The 20,450-nt window shown below is 38.6% G+C and overlaps 2 protein-coding genes across 9 annotated transcripts in view; one reads left to right on the top strand and one right to left on the bottom strand.

Annotated features, from left to right (window-relative positions):
• Positions 1-20,450, top strand: part of LOC106129386 (neuropathy target esterase sws) — a 46,542-nt gene that overhangs the window by 7,210 nt on the left and 18,882 nt on the right. For 6 of the 8 annotated variants that reach the window (XM_060954652.1, XM_060954654.1, XM_060954651.1 and 3 more), the window contains exons 5-20: positions 328-473; positions 851-979; positions 1,366-1,446; positions 1,776-1,904; positions 2,852-2,953; positions 3,880-3,975; positions 4,640-4,771; positions 5,979-6,075; positions 6,708-6,916; positions 7,393-7,548; positions 15,545-15,701; positions 17,080-17,235; positions 18,001-18,119; positions 18,889-19,002; positions 19,667-19,849; positions 20,151-20,306. In XM_060954652.1, the coding sequence (XP_060810635.1) occupies positions 328-473; positions 851-979; positions 1,366-1,446; positions 1,776-1,904; positions 2,852-2,953; positions 3,880-3,975; positions 4,640-4,771; positions 5,979-6,075; positions 6,708-6,916; positions 7,393-7,548; positions 15,545-15,701; positions 17,080-17,235; positions 18,001-18,119; positions 18,889-19,002; positions 19,667-19,849; positions 20,151-20,306 (2,162 nt within the window). The remainder of the gene's footprint in view (positions 1-327; positions 474-850; positions 980-1,365; positions 1,447-1,775; positions 1,905-2,851; positions 2,954-3,879; positions 3,976-4,639; positions 4,772-5,978; positions 6,076-6,707; positions 6,917-7,392; positions 7,549-15,544; positions 15,702-17,079; positions 17,236-18,000; positions 18,120-18,888; positions 19,003-19,666; positions 19,850-20,150; positions 20,307-20,450) is intronic. The other 2 variants (XM_060954658.1, XM_060954653.1) reach the window with 1 other exon arrangement.
• LOC132904357 (uncharacterized) lies at positions 8,623-14,458 on the bottom strand. The gene has a single exon (XM_060954439.1). It carries the CDS (start codon positions 14,047-14,049, stop codon positions 8,725-8,727), a length of 5,325 nt encoding a protein of 1,774 aa, XP_060810422.1. The 5' UTR covers positions 14,050-14,458; the 3' UTR covers positions 8,623-8,724.

Here is a 20,450-nt window from a genome sequence, read left to right as displayed (position 1 = left end):
TTGATTATATTGATAAGGGTTTATCTTCTCTTTCTGAATAAATATGTATTATAATCTCTCTCTCTCTATGGATTTTTGGAATTATCCGCTTTAAATCATTTTACGCTGATTTTTTTAAGTAAACGTTGAGTGTAGATTTCCTCCCAGAACAGAAGCTCAAGGCTAAACCTTCCAAAACATAGAAATTTGCCAGCTGTTTTCCTTTTCCTAAACTGAAATTTTTGACTGTGACTCGGAAAGCTATAACTGACTTTTAATATCTGTTAGCTCTCAAAAACTAATTAGGACAAGATCTTTATTTAAATTTTTTTTTGTTTTTTTTTTCAGGTGACACTGACGAAAACGTTTACGTCGTACAGACTGGTCGCGTTAACGTATACATCACTAACCAGGACGGTAGTAGTCTGTCACTGAAGGTGGTGCGAGCGGGCGAGAGTGTGACGTCACTGCTCAGCTTCACTGACGTGCTAACGGTGTGTTATTCAAATCTTAAGTCAGCCAGCCAATGATAACGAAGTATGCTAAGCCGTCAGCCAATCACAGCGAAGTATGCTACGCCGTTAGCCAATCACAGACTAGTATCACTCCATATCTTTTCTAGGCTACTAAGGGATAGTTTATAAACTTGGGATTTCTCTTGTAGGCGATGGGCTAGTAACCTGTCACTATTTGAATCTCAGTTCCGTCATAAAGTCATACACAGCTGAACGTGGTCTACGTGATTATATATATGTATGCCATACAAATTACTTCAAGACACATTGTCAGGTGTCTCTATGAACAAAACAATCTGTTTCACATAAATATAAATGCATTAAATTTACGTCTTCAAGATTCTTTTTTTACGCAGGGTCACTCACAACCATACAAAACGGTCAATGCCAAAGCGTTGGAAGACTCCCAAGTGATCAAGCTACCAATGAGGGCGTTTCAAGAAGTTTTCAAGGAGTACCCCGACATATTCGTCAGGGTAATTCAGGTAAGTTGTTTCTTAATTTCGGGAAATCCACATTAAAAAACCTACCCGTCAAATTTCAAGTCTCTAGGCTTTGATATGTCAGTCATTCACTTCTTGTACCTACATATATATTTAGGTTCCTCGTAAATCCAGACAAGTACTGTCCGCGAACTTAAAAAGAAGAATAAATGGGTATCTCTTGGTTAGTCATGTAACATCTTCGACTTCATCGTCACTTACCATCAGGTGAGATGGAAGACAAATGCCTAATCCAATATCGAATAAAAAACTAATCTGTATTCACTATTGTAAGTAATCTTTTAGTCGCCCGCTTCGATAAGACGTTATTAAATATACTTGTTTAAACTTTGTTGTTTTTCTGTGAATGCAATTACTTTTTTTTTCAGATTATAATGGTGCGTTTACAACGGGTCACGTTCACAGCACTGCATCAGTACTTGGGACTTAGCGCCGAGTTGGTTAATCCAGTGAGTAATACCTTAAATATTTTATATAGTAGTAATGTTAAGATATTGCCTAGTGTTTTATTCAAAAAGATTCCATTTATGTCGTTTAATTACCTGTATGTTACTGATATGCTCATGAACTTGGGATTCTTCTTTTAGGCGATGGGCTAGCAACCTGTCACTATTAGCATCTAAAAACAAAAAGCTGAACGTGGCCCATCAGTCATTTCAAAACTGTTAGCTCTGTCCACTCCGTAAGAGATAAAGACGTGACTATGTGTATGTATGTATTAAAGTTGTAGATGAAATTAAATTAAAAATGGTGTTATATTTTATTCTATTTTATACAGGGACGTGAGAAACGTCGTCCGACCACAGTGGCGTCATCTCCCGGCAAAATGCCGAGAACTGCAACAGTCGACAGCAGCACCACGATGCATTCGCCTCACCACGCCGAGAGAACTGTGCCTGAACATGTGGTGAGTCATTATTATAATCATGCAGAACAATACTTACAGTTATATACTCGTAATAATTTCCTTGCCTTTTCGATACTATGTTTTAGTAAACAGAGAAAACTATTATTAGTATATTATTAACTAGCGACCCGCCCCGGCTTCGCACGGGTGCAAAATTATAAATGTTATTATACATAAAAACCTTCCTCTTGAATCACTCTACCTGTTACAAAAAACCGCATCAAAATCCGTTGCGTAATTTTAAAGATTTAAGCATACAGACAAACAGACTAAAATAGCGACTTTGTTTTATATTATGTAGTGATAGACAACTATGTAACTGTTTGTTTCCCTAATAAAGATAAATAAATACCAGGTCTCTAGTTACAGTATTCCCATTCATTATTTTATGGGACACTATGTCGTAATAATTGTCATATCCTTCGGTTTCACAACATTGGTTGACGTGGAATTATTTATTTTAAACTTGATTTCGTGCCGCTTCCAAATGCCGTTGCTATCGCGCGAAAATTATCGCTGTCCCGTTTCACGACATAATAAAAAGCGAGACAGCGATAGTTTTTCGTTCGATAAAAAAGCCGTCTCGCGTGCCATATTACGGGGCTGGTCTTTGTACCACAGAAATTATCATAAGACTATCATTTTCTTTTTATGAAATTGTAGCGTTTCAAGAGGTAATGTGCGGGCCTAGAATAACACAAAATGTTTGTGGCGACCCATAACCAAGGATGCATTAGAAATTTATTTGCCATAATTTTTTTCATTTATGAATTAGCTGCATGTTCAGTTATATTAATTAAATATTAAGCCATCTGAACTAATCAATAAATTTATTTACTAATATAAACACAAACGACCAATGACATGGTTGGCGGTATTGTACAATATATCGTTTGAGTGTACCATAATCTGAGTTTGCTCTAGAATAGTCGTGTGTTATGTAACAGCATGCGTCAGAGACTGGCCACCAAGTGTCATCGCCCATTAACATCCAGGGGAGGCGGCAGAGGCCCGATATGGTGCCGGACATAACGTCTAATACACCTCAGGTGAGTCGTCTGTACTTAGTAAAAAGTTACATACATACATACATATATATGGTCATGTCTATATCCCTTGCGGAGTAGACAGAGCCAACGTTCAGCTATTTGGCTTAATGATAGATTGAAATTCAAATAGTGACAGGTTGCTAGCCCATCGCCTAAAAAAGAATCCCAAGTTAGTTAGCCGATCCCTTAGTCGCCTTTTACGACATTCATGGGAAAGAGATGGAGTGGTCCTACTCTTTTTCTATTGGTGCCGGGAACCACTCGGCACAGTAAAAAGAAAAGAATTAATTCACAAAACACCATAACAAAAAGACAAAAAAGGTAAAACTAATATGTACAAAAATAGACATGTAGTAGTATGGTGCTCCCGAAAGGGCACTTCTTCTCCGTGGCTTTAGTCCCGGTTGCGTCCGTAACCAGAATCATCAGAACATATTACGTCATACAACGTCGTTGTTAGTGACGTTAGCCAGTCTTAAGAGGTCTTTATGTATGCGAAGTAACCCTGTACATATACTCGTTGATGACTTGTGTCGTGTAGTTCCCGGCACTGAAGAGTAGGACATGTTTTTCATATGGATGTCGTAAAAGGCTACTGAGGGATATTCTTATAAACTGGGGATTCCCCTTTTAGGCGATGAGCTAGCAACTTGTCATTATTTGAATCGCATTTCTACTACTAAGCCTAATTGCTGAACGTGGCCTATCAGTCTTTCTAGACTTCTGGCTCTGTCTACCCCGCAATATAAACGTGATTTTATGAATTTTGTAAAAATTGTGTGAAAGTAAAAATTAACAATTACATTTCTCTTATATCTCTAGCGACTCTTTGCATATTTTTATAAGCAGAAAGAAATCCAATGTCTTGTCTGGTTATCAAAGATTATCTACCTACGAACGTGGACTTAATAATAAATCAATTGCAGCAGCAGCCTGATGTTCAGCCAACGTCGTCTCTTCAAAGGTCTAAGGAAGGATCTTCGTTCAAGAAACGAGACGCCAATGAGAATCTTGACGAACAGGTATTGGTTAATTTATTTCTTCATATCGAGTTGAACCATTAATCTTTAGTTGAGTCCAATGGTTCCCTAAGTACTTATTTACGGGATCTAATAGAAAAATATTGAACCCGTCTTTCTTATATCATAAACAATTGTAGTTTAAAGCTTAGTCCGCTTAAGACAGTATGTTCTTTTAATTCTATGAAAAAAGGTGGCAATCTTTTTCGGCGGTCAGCTGCCTGCCTTTTGTTTTTTTTTTTTAAGTTTGTTTGTACAACTTTCACAAAAGAAATTTTCTTTTAAAAAACACATATATATTTTAATTATTTTAAATAGTGATGGCCAACAGGGTTCATATTTTACAATTTATGAGCAGTAACTGTAATTCAACTGAAATACTTGATGATGCGCAATAAAGATTTTGAATTGAAATGAATTAATGTTTTTTTTTATCATACTACTAGCGACCCGCCCCAGCTTCGCACGGGTGCATAATTATAAATGTTATTATACATAAAAACCTTCCTCTTGAATCACTCTACCTGTTACAAAAAACCGCATCAAAATCCGTTGCGTAATTTTAAAGATTTAAGCATACAGACAAACAGACTAAAATAGCGACTTTGTTTTATACTATGTAGTGATGTATTTGTGTAGTAAGACTAAACAATTTGAATATTCACAGGCTCTAATACAAATTGCAACGGAGGCGTTTGTCAAAGAATTGGGTCTGGAGAGTGACAATTTACTCTGTGGACACGTACAAGTGAGAGATTTGCCCGCTGGGACCTACATCATGAAGGAAGAGAGTCACAAGGTGAGAGACAAGACATTTTTCACGGAATACCCTCATATGTAGAAGAAACCTTCACATCCAGGCACATGGATGTATAAGCATGATCGATTCAATACTGGTTAGGTTTACCTGCAATGTTGCGGAGGTCAGATGGGAGTCGCTTCGTGCAAAAACCTGACTCACCCAATCCAGGATCCATGGTCAAGGGCTTACCCTGGGCTCCTCTCCCGAGTGGTGAGGATGCAACCGGGACTAAAGCCAGGTGGAAGAAGAAAACCCTCGTATGTTAAAAGTGTCGGTGTTCAACTTTAAACTGACTTTGATTGTCCCCATACAAGTGTTGACATCACATCTGATACGGGGTTTATTTTTAAAGTATTTTATTTTATACTCTATCTCATCAGATTAATTAATAGAGTTAATTTATTTTAATAATTTTTTTTTTAAATTAATTTCAATGACTTTATTTATTCCTTACATACGAGTACCATTCCCATTTAGATCAGTCACATACATTGCAACTTATTAATGCTATATATATTTTCCCAGCTATTTTATAGTATCGCTGGTGAACCGGAAATAAAGCAGGTACACACGGTGTCTGTTTGTTTGATTGTGTGTCTCATTCTTTAGTCATATTCAAGATTTTCATGAACACATTGAGTAGCGCCACCATTTTTATAGATTCATGACCATAATGCGAGACCATAATTGTAAACAATCACCATGTGTCTATCATGAGGATGCGTTCGTTTTATATTGCTATCACTTATTAATGCTATTCGGAAGAAAGGGATGACGGATTCATAATGCTGTTATCCTTTTTTTCAGGTTGTGAACCAGTCAGGCATTTTTACTTGTCCTTGTATGTAGTGAAATAATTTGCAGTGATTTTTGTTTTGGATTCAATTTTTCATTTTGTTTATATCAGCGATCGTGTAAAACATGTTTATACCGTCTTTCAAAAAAAAAAAAAAAACAACAAGTGATAGTCTAATAAGTTAAAGCATTCTAGGTATTGTATGCAGAAAAAAACTGAGATTTGTAACGTCGAATTAGGTTTTTTTAATACTAGCGGACCCGAAAGACTTCGAGCTGTCAAAAAGATTTGTAAAAAAAAAATTGACGTAAAACTTTAAAAAAAAAATTGCCGAATTTGTCCAGGCGTTGTCGAGTCCATTTTTATATTATTAATTTATATTATTTACTTCTTAAATGATACTTTCAGGACGTGGCATTGGTGTACCTTCTATCTGGAGCATTGTTGGTGTCGCAGAAAGTGGCCGAAGGTGACGGCGAGGTACACATGTTCACAGCCTATCCCGGTAAGGATATATTTCTAGACTAGTGTTTGTTTAAGGTGTTTTTTTTTATATTTCCCATGTTTTACGGGAGTATCTGATTTCCGATGCGCTTGAGTCATCATCATCAAATCAATAATTTTTTTTTACATAGGTTTCTATCAAATGTTGTTGTGATACAATTAGCATCGTCAGTGCCTTTATTGTTGGTCCCAATATTTCCACTCAATATGTGTGTATCAGTGTATGAAGACTGAATAAGAATTATAATACATACAAACATATAATCACGTCTATATCCCTTGCGGGGTAGACAGAGCCAACAGTCTTGAAAATACTAATAGGCCACGTTCAGCTGTTTGGCTAGAATTGAGATTCAAAAAGTGACAGGTTGCTAGCCCATCGCCTAAAAGAAGAATCTCAAGTTTATATGCCTATCCTTTAGTCGCCTTTTACGACAAACGAAACACGCGAAATTCTTGTATGAAAAATAATATTAACAAAAAAATTGTTTTTTTTTGTTTAATTCATATCGTATCGTTGCCGAGAAAAAAATAAAGCGCATATTTGACAGCTGTCAAAACTGAAGTTTTTTTATTTCTCAACGAAAAATGGCTTATAAAATTAATAAAAATAAAATATTATCAACATTGCAGGCGAAGTGGAAGGAGGTTTAGCTGTGATAACCGGCGAGCCAAGTTTCTTCTCAATACGCGCTAAACATTTCTCGCGCATCGGTCTCCTTTCAAAAACTACAGTGTACAGCATAATGAGAGACCGTCCCTCGGTGGTGCTGCACATCGCCAATACCGTGGTGAGGAGGTTGTCGCCGTTCGTGAGACAGGTCGACTTCGCTTTGGACTGGGTAAGTGTTAACGAAACAAGATATACTTTTTTTTTTTAATTCAAGTATCCACACTAGATTTTCATTATGAATACTTCCAAGTTCAAAATACTGTACGTAGGGTTTCTATTTTTATTGCATCGAACAAGTGCTAACTAGAGTCGAAAAGATATGTTTGTATTCAAATTTTTTAGGTATTCTTTAGGTTTTTGTGATAGATAGATCGTGCTAAAAATACTATTAGTAAGATTTCAAACATGTTTCTCATATTGAGTTTGTGTACAGAATAATGTGAGACCGGCCATCGGTACTTCTTGCGAGTAAAATGGCTATATTATTTTGAAAATATCATGAGAGTACCTACACATTTTCGAGCTGATTATGTTATAATTTAAGTGTTTAGTAAGTCTGATCAATTATTTATTGATTTAAATTATGATTATTATTTATTATTAACAATTGGTTATATGTCTATTAATTTATCTATATTTTCCAAGGTGTTCCTCGAATCCGGTCGAGCCGTTTACCGTCAGGACGAGGAGTCCGGATCCACATTTATAGTTCTGAGCGGCCGGCTGCGGTCGGTCATCACGCATCCCAACGGGAAGAAGGAGCTGGTCGGCGAGTACGGGAAAGGTGATCTTGTTGGAATCGTGAGTAACTACTTACATACGTACATATGGTCACGTCTATATCCCTTGCGGGGTAGACAGAGACAACAGTCTTGAAAAGACTGAATGGCCACGTTCAGCTATTTTGGCTTATTGATAGAATTGAGATTCAAATAGTGACAAGTTGCTAGCCCATCGCCTAAATAAGAATACCAAGTTTGTAAGCCTATCCCCTAGTCGCCTTTTACGACATCCATGGGAAAGAGATGGAGTGGTCCTATTCTTTTTAGTATTGGTGCCGGGAACCAGACGGTACACGGTACTTACTTGTTTATTTATACCAATGTCATAATAGGCGTTAATTTACCAAATAAAAAATAATTTTTCTTTTCGTTGTTATGGGACATTTTAAACGTCAAATAAATTACGTATAACTTAGTTTACTGCCGCTTCCAAAGCATCAGTGCAGAAGAAGCGGTAACAAACAGCACTGTAGCGTTTTGCTTCAGTATGGTCAACTTCACAACTAGAATAGAAATGTTGACAAGAGAATCTAATTATTAGACCAGATATAATCATCGTTAAGCACAAAGCTGCAAACTGAAATAAATATCTATAATATAAAAATGAATCGCTAAATGTGTTGGTAAGCGCATAACTCAAGAACGCCAAGACCAATTTGGCCAATTCTTTTTTTTTTAATATTTATCGAAGCTCAAGGATGGTTTTAACATACATACATATGATCACGTCTATATCCCTAGTGGGGTAGACAGAGCCACCAGTCTTGAAAAGACTGATAGGCCACGCTCAGCTGTTTGGCTTAGTGATAGAATTGAGATTCAAATAGTGACAGGTTGCTAGCCCATCGCCTAAAAGAGGAATCCCAAGTTTATAAGCCTGTTGGCGCTTGGGTCTTGAAATGAATGATTCCTTTGGTTCAAATGCCTGTGTAATTCCGTTTATTTCTTTTGATGACAATATTTTTGCGAAATGAGGTTATGGCGAGCACAAGATCTAGCGTGATTTTTTTTGAATTAAGGAAACGGATATAAATGCAATAGACAACCGCCGCGTTGTCGTTCAGAAACTAATCTTACAAAGTTAAACATTGTCTATGAAATGGTGTAAAAATATTAAATTAATATTCTTTATTTATGTATATATGCTCCAACATGCCCCCGGCCTTGGAAGCTCGTGCTTTCAATGTGTTCTCTGCTACTCGAGCAAAGGACATATCTTGCTGTACGATCGTTTGACAATGCCCGTCGAAGTCCGTATGTCTGCCACTCTTGCAACGCCATCCTTTCCTGGGAAGATGTCGATGATTCGTCCAAGATGCCACTTCAAAGGCGGCAAATTATCATCCTTGATAACGACGAGCATTCCGGGCTTCAACGGAGTATCATCCTTTGTTCTCTTGGTCCTTGCTTGTAGTTCAGAAACATATTCTTTAGCCCATCTGGACCAGAAATGCTGGCGAATCTGTTCCACACGTTGATAGCGAGTAAGACGATTCGTCGAAATTTCAGTCACGTCTTCACAAGCAGGCGCAGTAAGTGGACGGCCAAGCAAAAAGTGAGCTGGGCTCAAAGGAGTGAAGTCTTGCGGATCTGTGGACATAGGACTAAGGGGACGGGAATTCAAAACGGCTTCAATCTGAACCAAAACCGTGCTAAACTCCTCAAAGGTTAAGAGTGCATTTCCTACGACACGTCGTAAATGATACTTACAGGATTTCACTCCAGCCTCCCACAAACCACCAAAATTAGGAGAATATGGAGGAAGAAAAGTAAACTTGATATTTTGACTTATTGCGTAATCTATTATCTCCGATGAGCAATTATTTATAAACTTTTTAAATTCATTCATAAGCCCAACAAAATTTCTACCGTTGTCGGAGAATATTTCTAAAGGTTTGCCACGTCTGGATATAAATCTTTTTAATGCAAGTAAATACCCTTCAGTGGACAAGTCACTGACTAGCTCCAAGTGAATGGCACGAGTCACGAAACAAATAAAAATACAAATATAACATTTTGTAGTCCTCGAACCTTTACCCCTACGATTTAGCATGAGCATTGGCCCGGCGTAATCGACACCACAACGCATAAAAGGAAAAGTAGCGTCCAAACGTTCCATTGGTAAATTCCCCATTAAAGGAGTTGGAGTTTTTCCCCTTAACCGCTTGCAAACAATACAATTATGTACCACTTTCCTAGCAAGATTCCTACCACTAATAGGCCACCAGGTCTCTCGCAAATTGTATAAAAGCGCTTGTGGAGCTGCATGTAACAAACGGGTGTGCTCATACCGAAATAGCAAAGTAGCAAAAGGATGGCTACCAGATATGAGTATTGGATGTTTTTTATCCAACGAGAAAATTTGTGAATTGGAAATACGACCACCTACACGTATTAATTTATTGTGATCAATAAATAAACTTAGCTTTGCTAAATTGTGTTTATGTCCTAAACAATTATTTTTAGTAAGCGACATGTATTCAACTGGAAAAGATTCCAATTGAGACAGCCTAGCTAAAGTTATATCAGACTCTCTCAATTCATCGACACATAGGACGCCTGATCGCGGGTTATTAGTATTGCGTGAATTATAAATAAACCGATTTACGTATGCGACAGCGCGTCTCATGCGATTAAATTGAGAAAATCTATAGAAGGGAAACAAGGAAGACTCGGAAACTTTATCAGGCACAGCAGAAAGCGTCACGCCCGATTTTAACTCTGGTAACTCATCAGGCAAACCATTTATAAATGAAGGCACCAGATCGCATCTAAAATCGGGCTGGCGAAGATAGGCCGGGCCTTCCCACCATAACGTAGAAGTTGAGAGATCTTCTAGCGACATACCGCGGGACACTAAATCAGCTGGATTATTTTTTCCACTTACATGACGCCAAGGAAGTTCCCTCGTCAACTCATGTATTTCTGATGTCCTATTTTGTACAAAAGTTTTTTGTAAGTTAGGTGGCATGTGTAACCAGCCTAGTACAATTGTTGAGTCAGTCCAAAACATAATATTTTTAAATTGTAAATGAAGTGCCTTATTCACTTTGTCGTATAGCCTTGCACCTAATAAAGCTCCGCATAATTCTAGCCGCGGAATACTAACGGGCTTCAAAGGAGCAACCTTGCTTTTTGAGCACAACAGTCTCACCAATGAATTATTGTCACTGCTGACTGAGCGTACGTAAATACAAGCGCCGTACGCTACTTGCGATGCATCGGTAAAAATGTGTAACTCCGAATGTGTAGCAGTAGTGTTAATAACATGACGAGGCACACGAATGGTGTTAAGTTCCGATAGGGCGTTCGCAAACTTAGTCCATGTAAGTAGAACATCGCTTGGCACCACATCGTCCCAACCTAATTGCAATAACCAAAGTCGCTGTAATAATATTTTCACTATTATTATAATTGGACTAACTAAACCAAGGGGGTCAAAAATTTGAGATATGTGTGATAAAATACTACGTTTTGTTATCTTGTTAGTGTCACTCTTAAATTGCGTATTAAAATAAAATTCATCACTAGTGTTGTACCATCCTAAACCCAAAGTCTTGCACTGAACAGTATCACCTAATGTTAACTCCTTACCTGCGCTGAACGGACCTGATGACTGATCACATTGAAAGTTAAATGTCCATTTTCTCAATGGAAAACAACCGGACTGTAAACACTTTGAAGTCTTGTTACAAAATGATAATAATTCATGTTTATCATCCCAACCTGTGATCATATCATCAACGTAAAAGTCCTCAGATATGATTCTCTTTACATCAGGGTCAGTACACTCAAGTGCCAGCTGTTTGAGGCATCTAACAGCAAGATAGGGTGACGCTGCCATGCCGTAGGTCACGGTGTTGAGCTGGTACACACTTAAAGGCTCAGAAGGATTATCCCGCCAGACAATCAGTTGCATGTCGCGTTGTGACTCATGTAATAGGCACTGCCTGTACATTTTTTGTATGTCTGCACACGCAGTAAACCTATATCGTCTAAACCGCAATAAAATATCAAATAGTTCACTTTGTAGTGGCGGCCCGACAAGCTGAATGTCATTTAAGGATACTCCATTACTAGTAGCAGCACTTCCGTCAAAGACTACTCTCAATCGGGTTGAAGAGCTATGCTCCCGATATACACCATGGTGTGGTAAAAAATAATGTGGTGTTCCATATGAACTTACCTTTTTCATATGACCCAAATCAAGGTATTCATGTATGAAATCAGTGTATAATTTTTTATAAGTAATATTACGTTCGAGGCGTCTTTCTAAAACTAAAAAACGAATTTTAGCCTGAGTGTACGACTCGCCAAGGCTAGCTGGTGACTTCTGAAGCGGCAGATGTACGCAGAACCTTCCATCACTTGTGCGCGTTGTAGTGTTAATAAAATGTTCTTCGCAAGCACGCTCGTCGTCCGTGTGTGTGAGACTAGCCTTAGGCAGTTCCTCTAGTTCCCAAAACTGCCGTAATTGTGTTTCAATAGCGTGCGAAAAATTACATTGGAAAGACCTATCAATATTGTGCGTATTACTGTGTATAGGCCCTGAAATTATCCAACCTAATTTTGTGTTTTGTAAAACTGGGCCATTTGGTAACCTTATTTTACCTTCGCATAATAAATCCCAAAATATTTCTGCGCCAATCAAAATGTCAATATTGTGGGACTCGTAAAATAATGGATCGGCTAGCTGTATATGTTCAGGGATGAATAGTTCGTTTTGATCATATGCAACCGCCGGCAATGTACATGAAATGTAAGGCAACACAAAACATTTTAAACTCGTAGAATAGGCACCGGTGCGCGATCTTATTTTAACATCACAGATCTGTGTTGAGTTTGTAACCGAGTTACCTATTCCTCGTATTTCACAAGTGGACTGTATTAAAGTAACATTAAGTTTTGTACATAAATCCTTAGACAAAAAACAAAGTTGACTTCCTGAATCGAGAAGACAGCGTGCAATATGATAATTATTGTGATTATCCGCTATTTCAATCATAGCAGTCGATAATAAAACAGAATTTATACTTTTAACTGATTGATTATTGAACGTATAGCGAGTGTTATCTATGTGCGGCTTGTTTACCTGTGCCGTGCTAGACCGATGCATGGGGACGTCGACCGCGGGGACCGCGGGGGTCGCGGGCGCGGTCGGTACATCTCTCGGCTCACGATTATTGCAATTTGAATGAAGCGTCATTACTTGAGCGTCATTAGACGTGTCACTATGAATTAGCGTATTATGTTTTCTATTACATTTTCGACACGGACCAAACTTACATGTTTCTAACGTATGTCCAGAGCGTAAACAGTTCTCACACAACTTGTTGGTAGCTATAAAGTGTAGTTTAGTGTCTATATTAGCATCCAAAAACTTTGGACAGGAATACAGTGCATGATCATTGTAACACATTAAACATGGCTTCTTATAGGTAGTGCGACTTTGTTGTGACTTGGTGGAGACATTGCATTGAGCCTTATGTGTAGTTTGTTTTTTGGAATCAAGATTAATCTTACTATGAGAGGCTTGCAATGTTTCCAACATCTCAGCACGGTCCCTGAGAAAGGTGAGTAGATCATCTACCTTTAGTGATGATTTAGTTTCATTGTGTTTACGAATAGTACACTTATATTGCTCCCACTCGCGTTCAGTAGTTTCATCTAATTTAGAAGTGACTATGAATATGACCAGTGTATCCCAGTGCTCAGTGGGTTCACCAAGCATTTTTAAAGCTCTTAAATTCTTAAGTATTGTATCAATTAGGCGCCTGAGCATGTGGTACGACTCCTTAGTTAATTTCTGAATGGTAAATAAGGCCTTAACATGGTTGTGTATTAACATACTGCTATTATTGTATCTATTGAGAAGTAATTCCCATGCTATAGTATAATTGCTGGCTGAGAACTCCACAGAATCTATAACCAACTCCGCACTGCCCTTTAATGAGGATTTTAGGTAATGAAATTTTTGAATATCGCTAATTTCATTAGAATTATGAACTAAAGACATAAATGTATCTCGAAACTCGAGCCAATGCTCATATGAACCATCGAATGTAGGCATAGATATGACAGGTAATTTAATTGATTTTATTTTACTATGACACACACTGGAGCCATCAGAGACTTCGGCTCGGTTAAGTAAGTATTCAGCTCGTGACAAGGCACTATAATAGCTATCCTCAAATAAATCTCGTTGATTTAATTGGCAATCTAAATCAGAGTCTATCACTATCTTCTCAATCATTGTTTGAATATTATTAAATTCAGTAAGTAAGCTGGCTGCGCCTTGCATACGCAGTTTTAAATCAATGCATTTTTGACTATTTAATTGATCTCGAGTTATGCTATTAATAAAGGTTGTTAGTCTTGTGAGGCGACCTTTGATTATGCCTCTGCCTTTTACTAAATCAGTCAACTTCTCACTATCTTTGTCACAGAAGGCGGTAGGGGGCCTACTGTACGGAGACCTATCGCGAGATTTAGGCTTAGCTTCATCATTAACTAGGCTCATTTTGGTTGTTTGTGAAAGGACTTACGGTTTGTGAATATTCCTGTTCGTACTGTGGCGTCAGCCGATGCTAGCAACGGCAGAAAGCTGACTATAGCGATGCACAAGAACTGAAATATGAACAAAGCACGGTATTAGCACAGATTGAACTCACAGGGACGAGGTTAGGAAGGATGGCTGGCCGTACCGAATGTATGCAGCAGTTCCTCCGACGTCTTAACCTCGCTGGTTCTATGTCTTCATGCGGCGACGAAGGTCCACAACGTATGTTGGCGCTTGGGTCTTGAAATGAATGATTCCTTTGGTTCAAATGCCTGTGTAATTCCGTTTATTTCTTTTGATGACAATATTTTTGCGAAATGAGGTTATGGCGAGCACAAGATCTAGCGTGATTTTTTTTGAATTAAGGAAACGGATATAAATGCAATAGACAACCGCCGCGTTGTCGTTCAGAAACTAATTTTACAAAGTTAAACATTGTCTATGAAATGGTGTAAAAATATTAAATTAATATTCTTTATTTATGTATATATGCTCCAACAAAGCCTATCCCTTAGTCGCCTTTTACGACATCCGTGGGAAAGAGATGGAGTGGTCCTATTCTTTTTTGTAATGGTGCCGGGAACCACACGGCACGGCATGGTTTTAACGGCGAAAAAATACCAAATAATTGCCTGAAAAACCTTAAAAACAGTCCTTTTCTTTATCCCATACAAACGTTTTCTAACCAATACGTACAATCAATTTGAGCTTTATTGCTAATATATAAAGTTCACTGTTGTCTAACCAATGTAGGTCTAATAGATAGGAACAAAAAACTGTCATATTACAAATCTTTTTGACAGAACGAAGTCTATCGGGTCCGCTAGTAAATATAAATAAATAAATATATGTAAAAATCAACTTCATTCCCGTATAGTTAGGCTAAGATTAGGTAAATATTTTCACTTACTCATCTAGTTTTCTCTAGAAAGTGCGCCTATTCCATGAAAATCCTCTTCCTCCTGGCTTTACTACCGGTTGCTTCCTCACCACTCTGGAGAGGAGCCCAGGGTATGCTTTTGACCATGGATCCTGGATTTGGTTTTTCAGGGTTTTTACACGAAGCTACTCCCATCTGACCTCCGCATCCATCTAACCCATATTGGATCGATCATGGTTACACATCCTGAATGTGCAAGTTTCCTCACAATGATTTCCCTCACCGTAAGAGCATCGGTTAGCAATAAAACTAATGTACATAACTCGGAAACGAATCGTTTGTACACGCATTATTTGCGCATTTTTGGCCGGCTTATCTTAAACGTACGGCCACCGTCTCTCATATTAGGATGTTTAAGTTGAAAAAAAAATAATAATACATACATACATACATATCACGTCTATATCCCTTGCGGGGTAGACAGAGCCAACAGTCTAAAATAGACTGAATGGCCACCAAAAAAAAAAAATCATTGCAATCTATGAAATAAATAAATAAGTTAATATTTCTCCCTAGGTCGAGATGGTGACCCAGACTCGTCGCAGCACAACAGTAATGGCGGTCAGAGATTCAGAGCTGGCGAAGCTTCCAGAAGGGTTGTTCAACGCGATCAAACTGCGGTTCCCCGTCGTCGTCACGAGGCTTATCAACTTGCTGGGACATAGGATTTTAGGTAATTTTATGTTTTGTCTATGGCAGCGTTGAGACGATGGATAATTGTCAATCTGTTACTCGTATTTCTTAGACGATTTATTTGTGGCTTTTGATTTAACGGTAGTTATAGCTTTCTGTGCTTAAAATATATAGACGACTAGCTGTGGCCGCAACTTCGCCTGCGTGGAATAGTTATTTTGGGCATTATTGAAGCCCTCGAGGATAAATAATTTTCCCCGTTTTTTTTCACATTTTCCATTATTTCTTTGCTACTTATAGTTGCAGCGTGATGTTATATAGCCTAAAGCCTTCCTTGATAAATGGTCTATTCAACGCAAAAATAATTTTTAAATTCGAACCAGTACTTCCTGAGATTAGCGCGTTCAAACAAACAAACTGTTCAGCTTTATAATATTAGTATAGTAGCCTAAAGCCTTCCTTGATAAATGGTCTATTCAACGCAAAAATAATTTTTAAATTCGAACCAGTACTTCCTGAGATTAGCGCGTTCAAACAAACAAACTGTTCAGCTTTATAATATTAGTATAGATAATGAGAGAAGAAGGTTTTTATGTTTATATAACAGATTCATAAATACAGTCTTTTGAGTCACAAGTCCGCTATAAATAGCTAATAATAATATTGTAAATGACAACATAAAAGCTGTGAAAAGATTAATTTAGCATTGGTTTGAGCCAAACCCGTAACAGGACAACTGTAATGGCGGCTAAAGATTCAGAACTGTCGAAGCTTCCAGAAGGATTCTTCAACGCGAACAAAACTACGGTTCCCTCTTGTCGTCACGAGGCTTATCAACTTGCTGTTTGTCGTTGGGATTTTGGGTATTATCCATTTCCAATATAGTGCACAATTTAATGACAGGTGCATGGTAAATGACTAATTACATGCTGAGTGGGTATAGATTTAACAGTGATTTTACCGTCGGCGGCATGATGTGAAACGAACCTTCTCTGATTGGTCTGGGTCTTGGATGATTATCTATTTATGTATTTATTATAAAATATAGTATCGCTGAGTTAGTATCTCGTAACACAATTCTCGAACTTACTTCGAGGCTAACTCAATCTGTGTAATTTGTCCCGTACTTATATATTTATTTACATTACATACATATATACATATGGTTCCATTGCAGGGTAGACAGAGTCTGGAAAAGACTGAATGGCCACGTTCAGCTATTTAGCTTAATGATAGAATTGAGATTCGAATAGTGACAGGTTGCTAGCCTATCGCCTAAAAAAGCATCCCAAGTTTGTGAGCCTATCCCTTAGTCGCCTTTTACGACATCCATGGAAAAGAAATGGAGTGGTTCTATTCTTTTTTGTATTGGTGCCGGGAGCCACACGGCACTTATTTACATTTATTTATTTATTTAGGTTCCTGGCAAAAGCCCACAGCTGGGCTAGGCGCGGCGACCATAGAGTCTAGACCTTCGCAGCACAACTTCTCCACGGTGGCCGTGGTGCCTGTGAGCGACGATGTTCCCTTGACCGCCTTTACGTATGAGCTGTACCATTCGCTGTGTGCCATCGGTAAGTTTTTTTTTTTACTTAGTTAATTAATTATCGTCATTATTTCAGTGTTTTCCCTTTGTCATTAGTACTTGATGAGATTATAAAAGTTTTTTTATTTATAACTTCCGACTATTATTACAGAAAATTTACTCATACACTGTGTCCAAAAGCAAAACTACTCCCTTTGTAATTAGTATTTAATGAGCTTATAAAACTAAAAAATAAAAAATAAATTAAAGGGTGTATAAATGTATCTAACACTTTGACAACGTGACGTCATACATTTGCTCCGAGTTTATTCACGAACGTTGATGAGACGTATTTTGTTCCCTCTCTTTCTAGCTCTTAAAATTGTTAGCAGACAAAAAAGAGAGGTAAGTTAAGACACGACTTGTCAAAGTTTGCAAATAACCTCTCTGATCCAGATGATATAAGCGCGAGTTCTATAATAAATAAGTAAGTAAGTAAATGCTTTATTGTTCACTAAAGGAGTACATTACAAATAAAAACAGTACAGTACAAAGGCGGGCTTATCCCTAAGTGGGATCTCTTCCTGCCAACCTGACAATAAGAGGATCATATACAAAACTGGGGCAAGGGTGAACAACAGTTCTTTTACGAGTATTATCATTAAGACACAACAATTATATACGTACAATATAATAAATTCTACAATAAAAGGTTCTTAATTCTACAATAAAACGTCCATATAGTCAAATTATTATTAACGGTCAAACTATGTTGTGAGTGACGTCACCAATATCTTTATTTTTTTATTCGCAGGTCCGACAGTGCGTCTTACTTCGGACGTGATTCGGAAGTTACTCGGTTTGACTATAATGGACCCGAACAACGAATATAGGCTCAGTTCGTGGCTTGCACAACAAGAGGATAAGCACAAGGTACATCTATACTTACTAATATTATAAAGCTAAAAAGTTTGTTTGTTTGATTGAACGCGGTAATCTCAGGAACGACTGGTTCGAATTGAAAAATTCTTTTTGTGTTCAATAGATCACTTCTCGGGGAAGGCTTTAGGCTATATAACATCACGCTGTAACTATAAGGAGCAAAGAAATAATGGAGAATGTGAATAAAACGGGGGTAAATTATTCATCCTTGAGGGCTTCAATGATTCCCAAAATAACCATTCCACGCGGACGAAGTCGCGGGCACAGCTAGTACATACATATATAGTCACGTCTATATACCTTGCGGGGTAGACAGAGCCAAGAGGGGTAGGTAAGGTGTACAGGTTAAAATGCGTGTGGCGCTAATAATAAAATTGGTATTTAAATAGTGCAGGTTGCTGGCCCATCGCCTAAAAGAAGAATCCCAAGTTTGTTAGCCTTTTGCTTAATCTCCTTTTACGATATCCATTGGGATGCTATAATAAACCCACCCCTTGGGCTTATTATAAACTGCCGAAAACCACATGGCTAAAATGTATCGCAAAACCCGCAATATTGACGGTTACTTCTTTTAACCGCTGCAGTGTAGTTCGTTTCGCCGCTTTTTCTACACATGCGCTTTGGAAGCGGTTATAGTAGTTATAATTAGATTTAAGTGATGTGATGTCAATAAGTGAGGTATCCCTTGTATACAATTTTGAAAATAAATCTATTCAATTCTATTTAATAAAAATTGTTTTTGTAACCTATTTATTACCAGGTGGCTCTCTACCAGTGCGACCCGAGTTTGACTCAGTGGACTCAGCGTTGTATTCGGCAAGCTGACTGCATATTGATAGTCGCTTTGGGCGACAAGCAGCCCAGCATTGGCAAAGTGAGTACCTGAACATACATACAACATACATATGGTCACGTCTATATCCTTAGCGGGGTAGACAGAGCGAACAGTCTTGAAAATACGGAATGGTCACGTTCAGCTATTTGGCTTAATGATAGAATTGAGATTCAAATAGTGACAGGTTGCTAGCCCGTCGCCTAAAAAAGAATTTACTACATCCATGGGAAAGAGATGGAGTGTTCCTATTCTTTGATTCTCGCTGAATAAATCACATACAAATTCGCGTCCACTTGCTCCGACTCGTTTGGTCAAGTAGAACGCGTCATAGCGACGGTGGTCGAACGGTTGAGGTGCCCGGATAAAATGCCCAAGTAATACGTGTCGGTACACATGTTCAAGTTCTACCCCGGCCATGACTCTTTTTTTAATTATTTACATTAGTTTGAGTGCTAACCAACATTAGTTTAATTGTTAACCTAACGGATGCTCTTACGGTGTGTGAAACCTGCACATTCAAGCATTTGAATGTGTAACCATGAAAGCAATGGGTTCATTCCGAGAAATTTATCGGATATCGGAATACTGTAACTTTTATTGCACGTTATCTGACGCACCTTTGATCAATAATCTTGATCACTTAAAATTGTCTTGTATATAAAGTAAGTAAATTTTTTTTTAAATTCTCATACCTTATTTTCAGATAGAGAAAGAAATCGAACGACTAGCCATTCGTACCCAGAAGGAACTGGTGTTACTCCATCGGGAAGGCGGCCCGAACCCCTCGGGAACTGTCCACTGGCTGAACATGAGGAGCTGGGTCAGCCAGCACCATCACGTGAGGTGTCCACATCGGATGTTTACGAGGAAGAGTCAGTACAGGATTGTGAGTAAATTTTGCCTCCTTCTACTACCTCCTGGCCTCAGTCTTGGTTGTATCCTCACCACTCTGGAGAGGAACCCGGGGGATTCTTCTGACCATGGATCTTAGATTGGGTGAAACAGGTTTTTACACGAAGCGACTCTCATTTGCATGGGAACCCGTATTGGATCGATCATGGTAACAGATCCAGTTGCCTGAATGTGCAGGTTTCCTCACTATGGTTTCGCCTCTCTGTAAGAGCATCGGTTTGTATTCAAACAAATGTACGTAACTTGTGAAAATGATCAAATTTTTCAAATTCCAGAGCGAACTATACAGCAAAGTGTTGATGTCGGAAGCGAACGTCCATTCAGACTTCTCTCGCCTCGCTCGCTGGCTCACCGGCACCTCCGTGGGGCTCGTGCTCGGCGGCGGGGGAGCACGCGGCGCCGCGCACGTGGGAATGATACGCGCCATACAGGTACTACGCGGCGGCCACTCTACTTGGCGCGGTGACCAGTGTCGCGGTCACAGCGGCTACGCATGTAAGAATGTTACGCGCTATACAGTTACTATGCGGCGGCCACTCTACTTGGCGCGGTGACCAGTGTCGCGGTCACAGCGG

The sequence above is a fragment of the Amyelois transitella genome, chromosome 4, assembly GCF_032362555.1.
Source record: "Amyelois transitella isolate CPQ chromosome 4, ilAmyTran1.1, whole genome shotgun sequence".
Classification (NCBI taxonomy): Eukaryota; Metazoa; Arthropoda; class Insecta; order Lepidoptera; family Pyralidae; genus Amyelois; species Amyelois transitella.
This window is presented reverse-complemented; position numbering and strand designations above follow the sequence as displayed.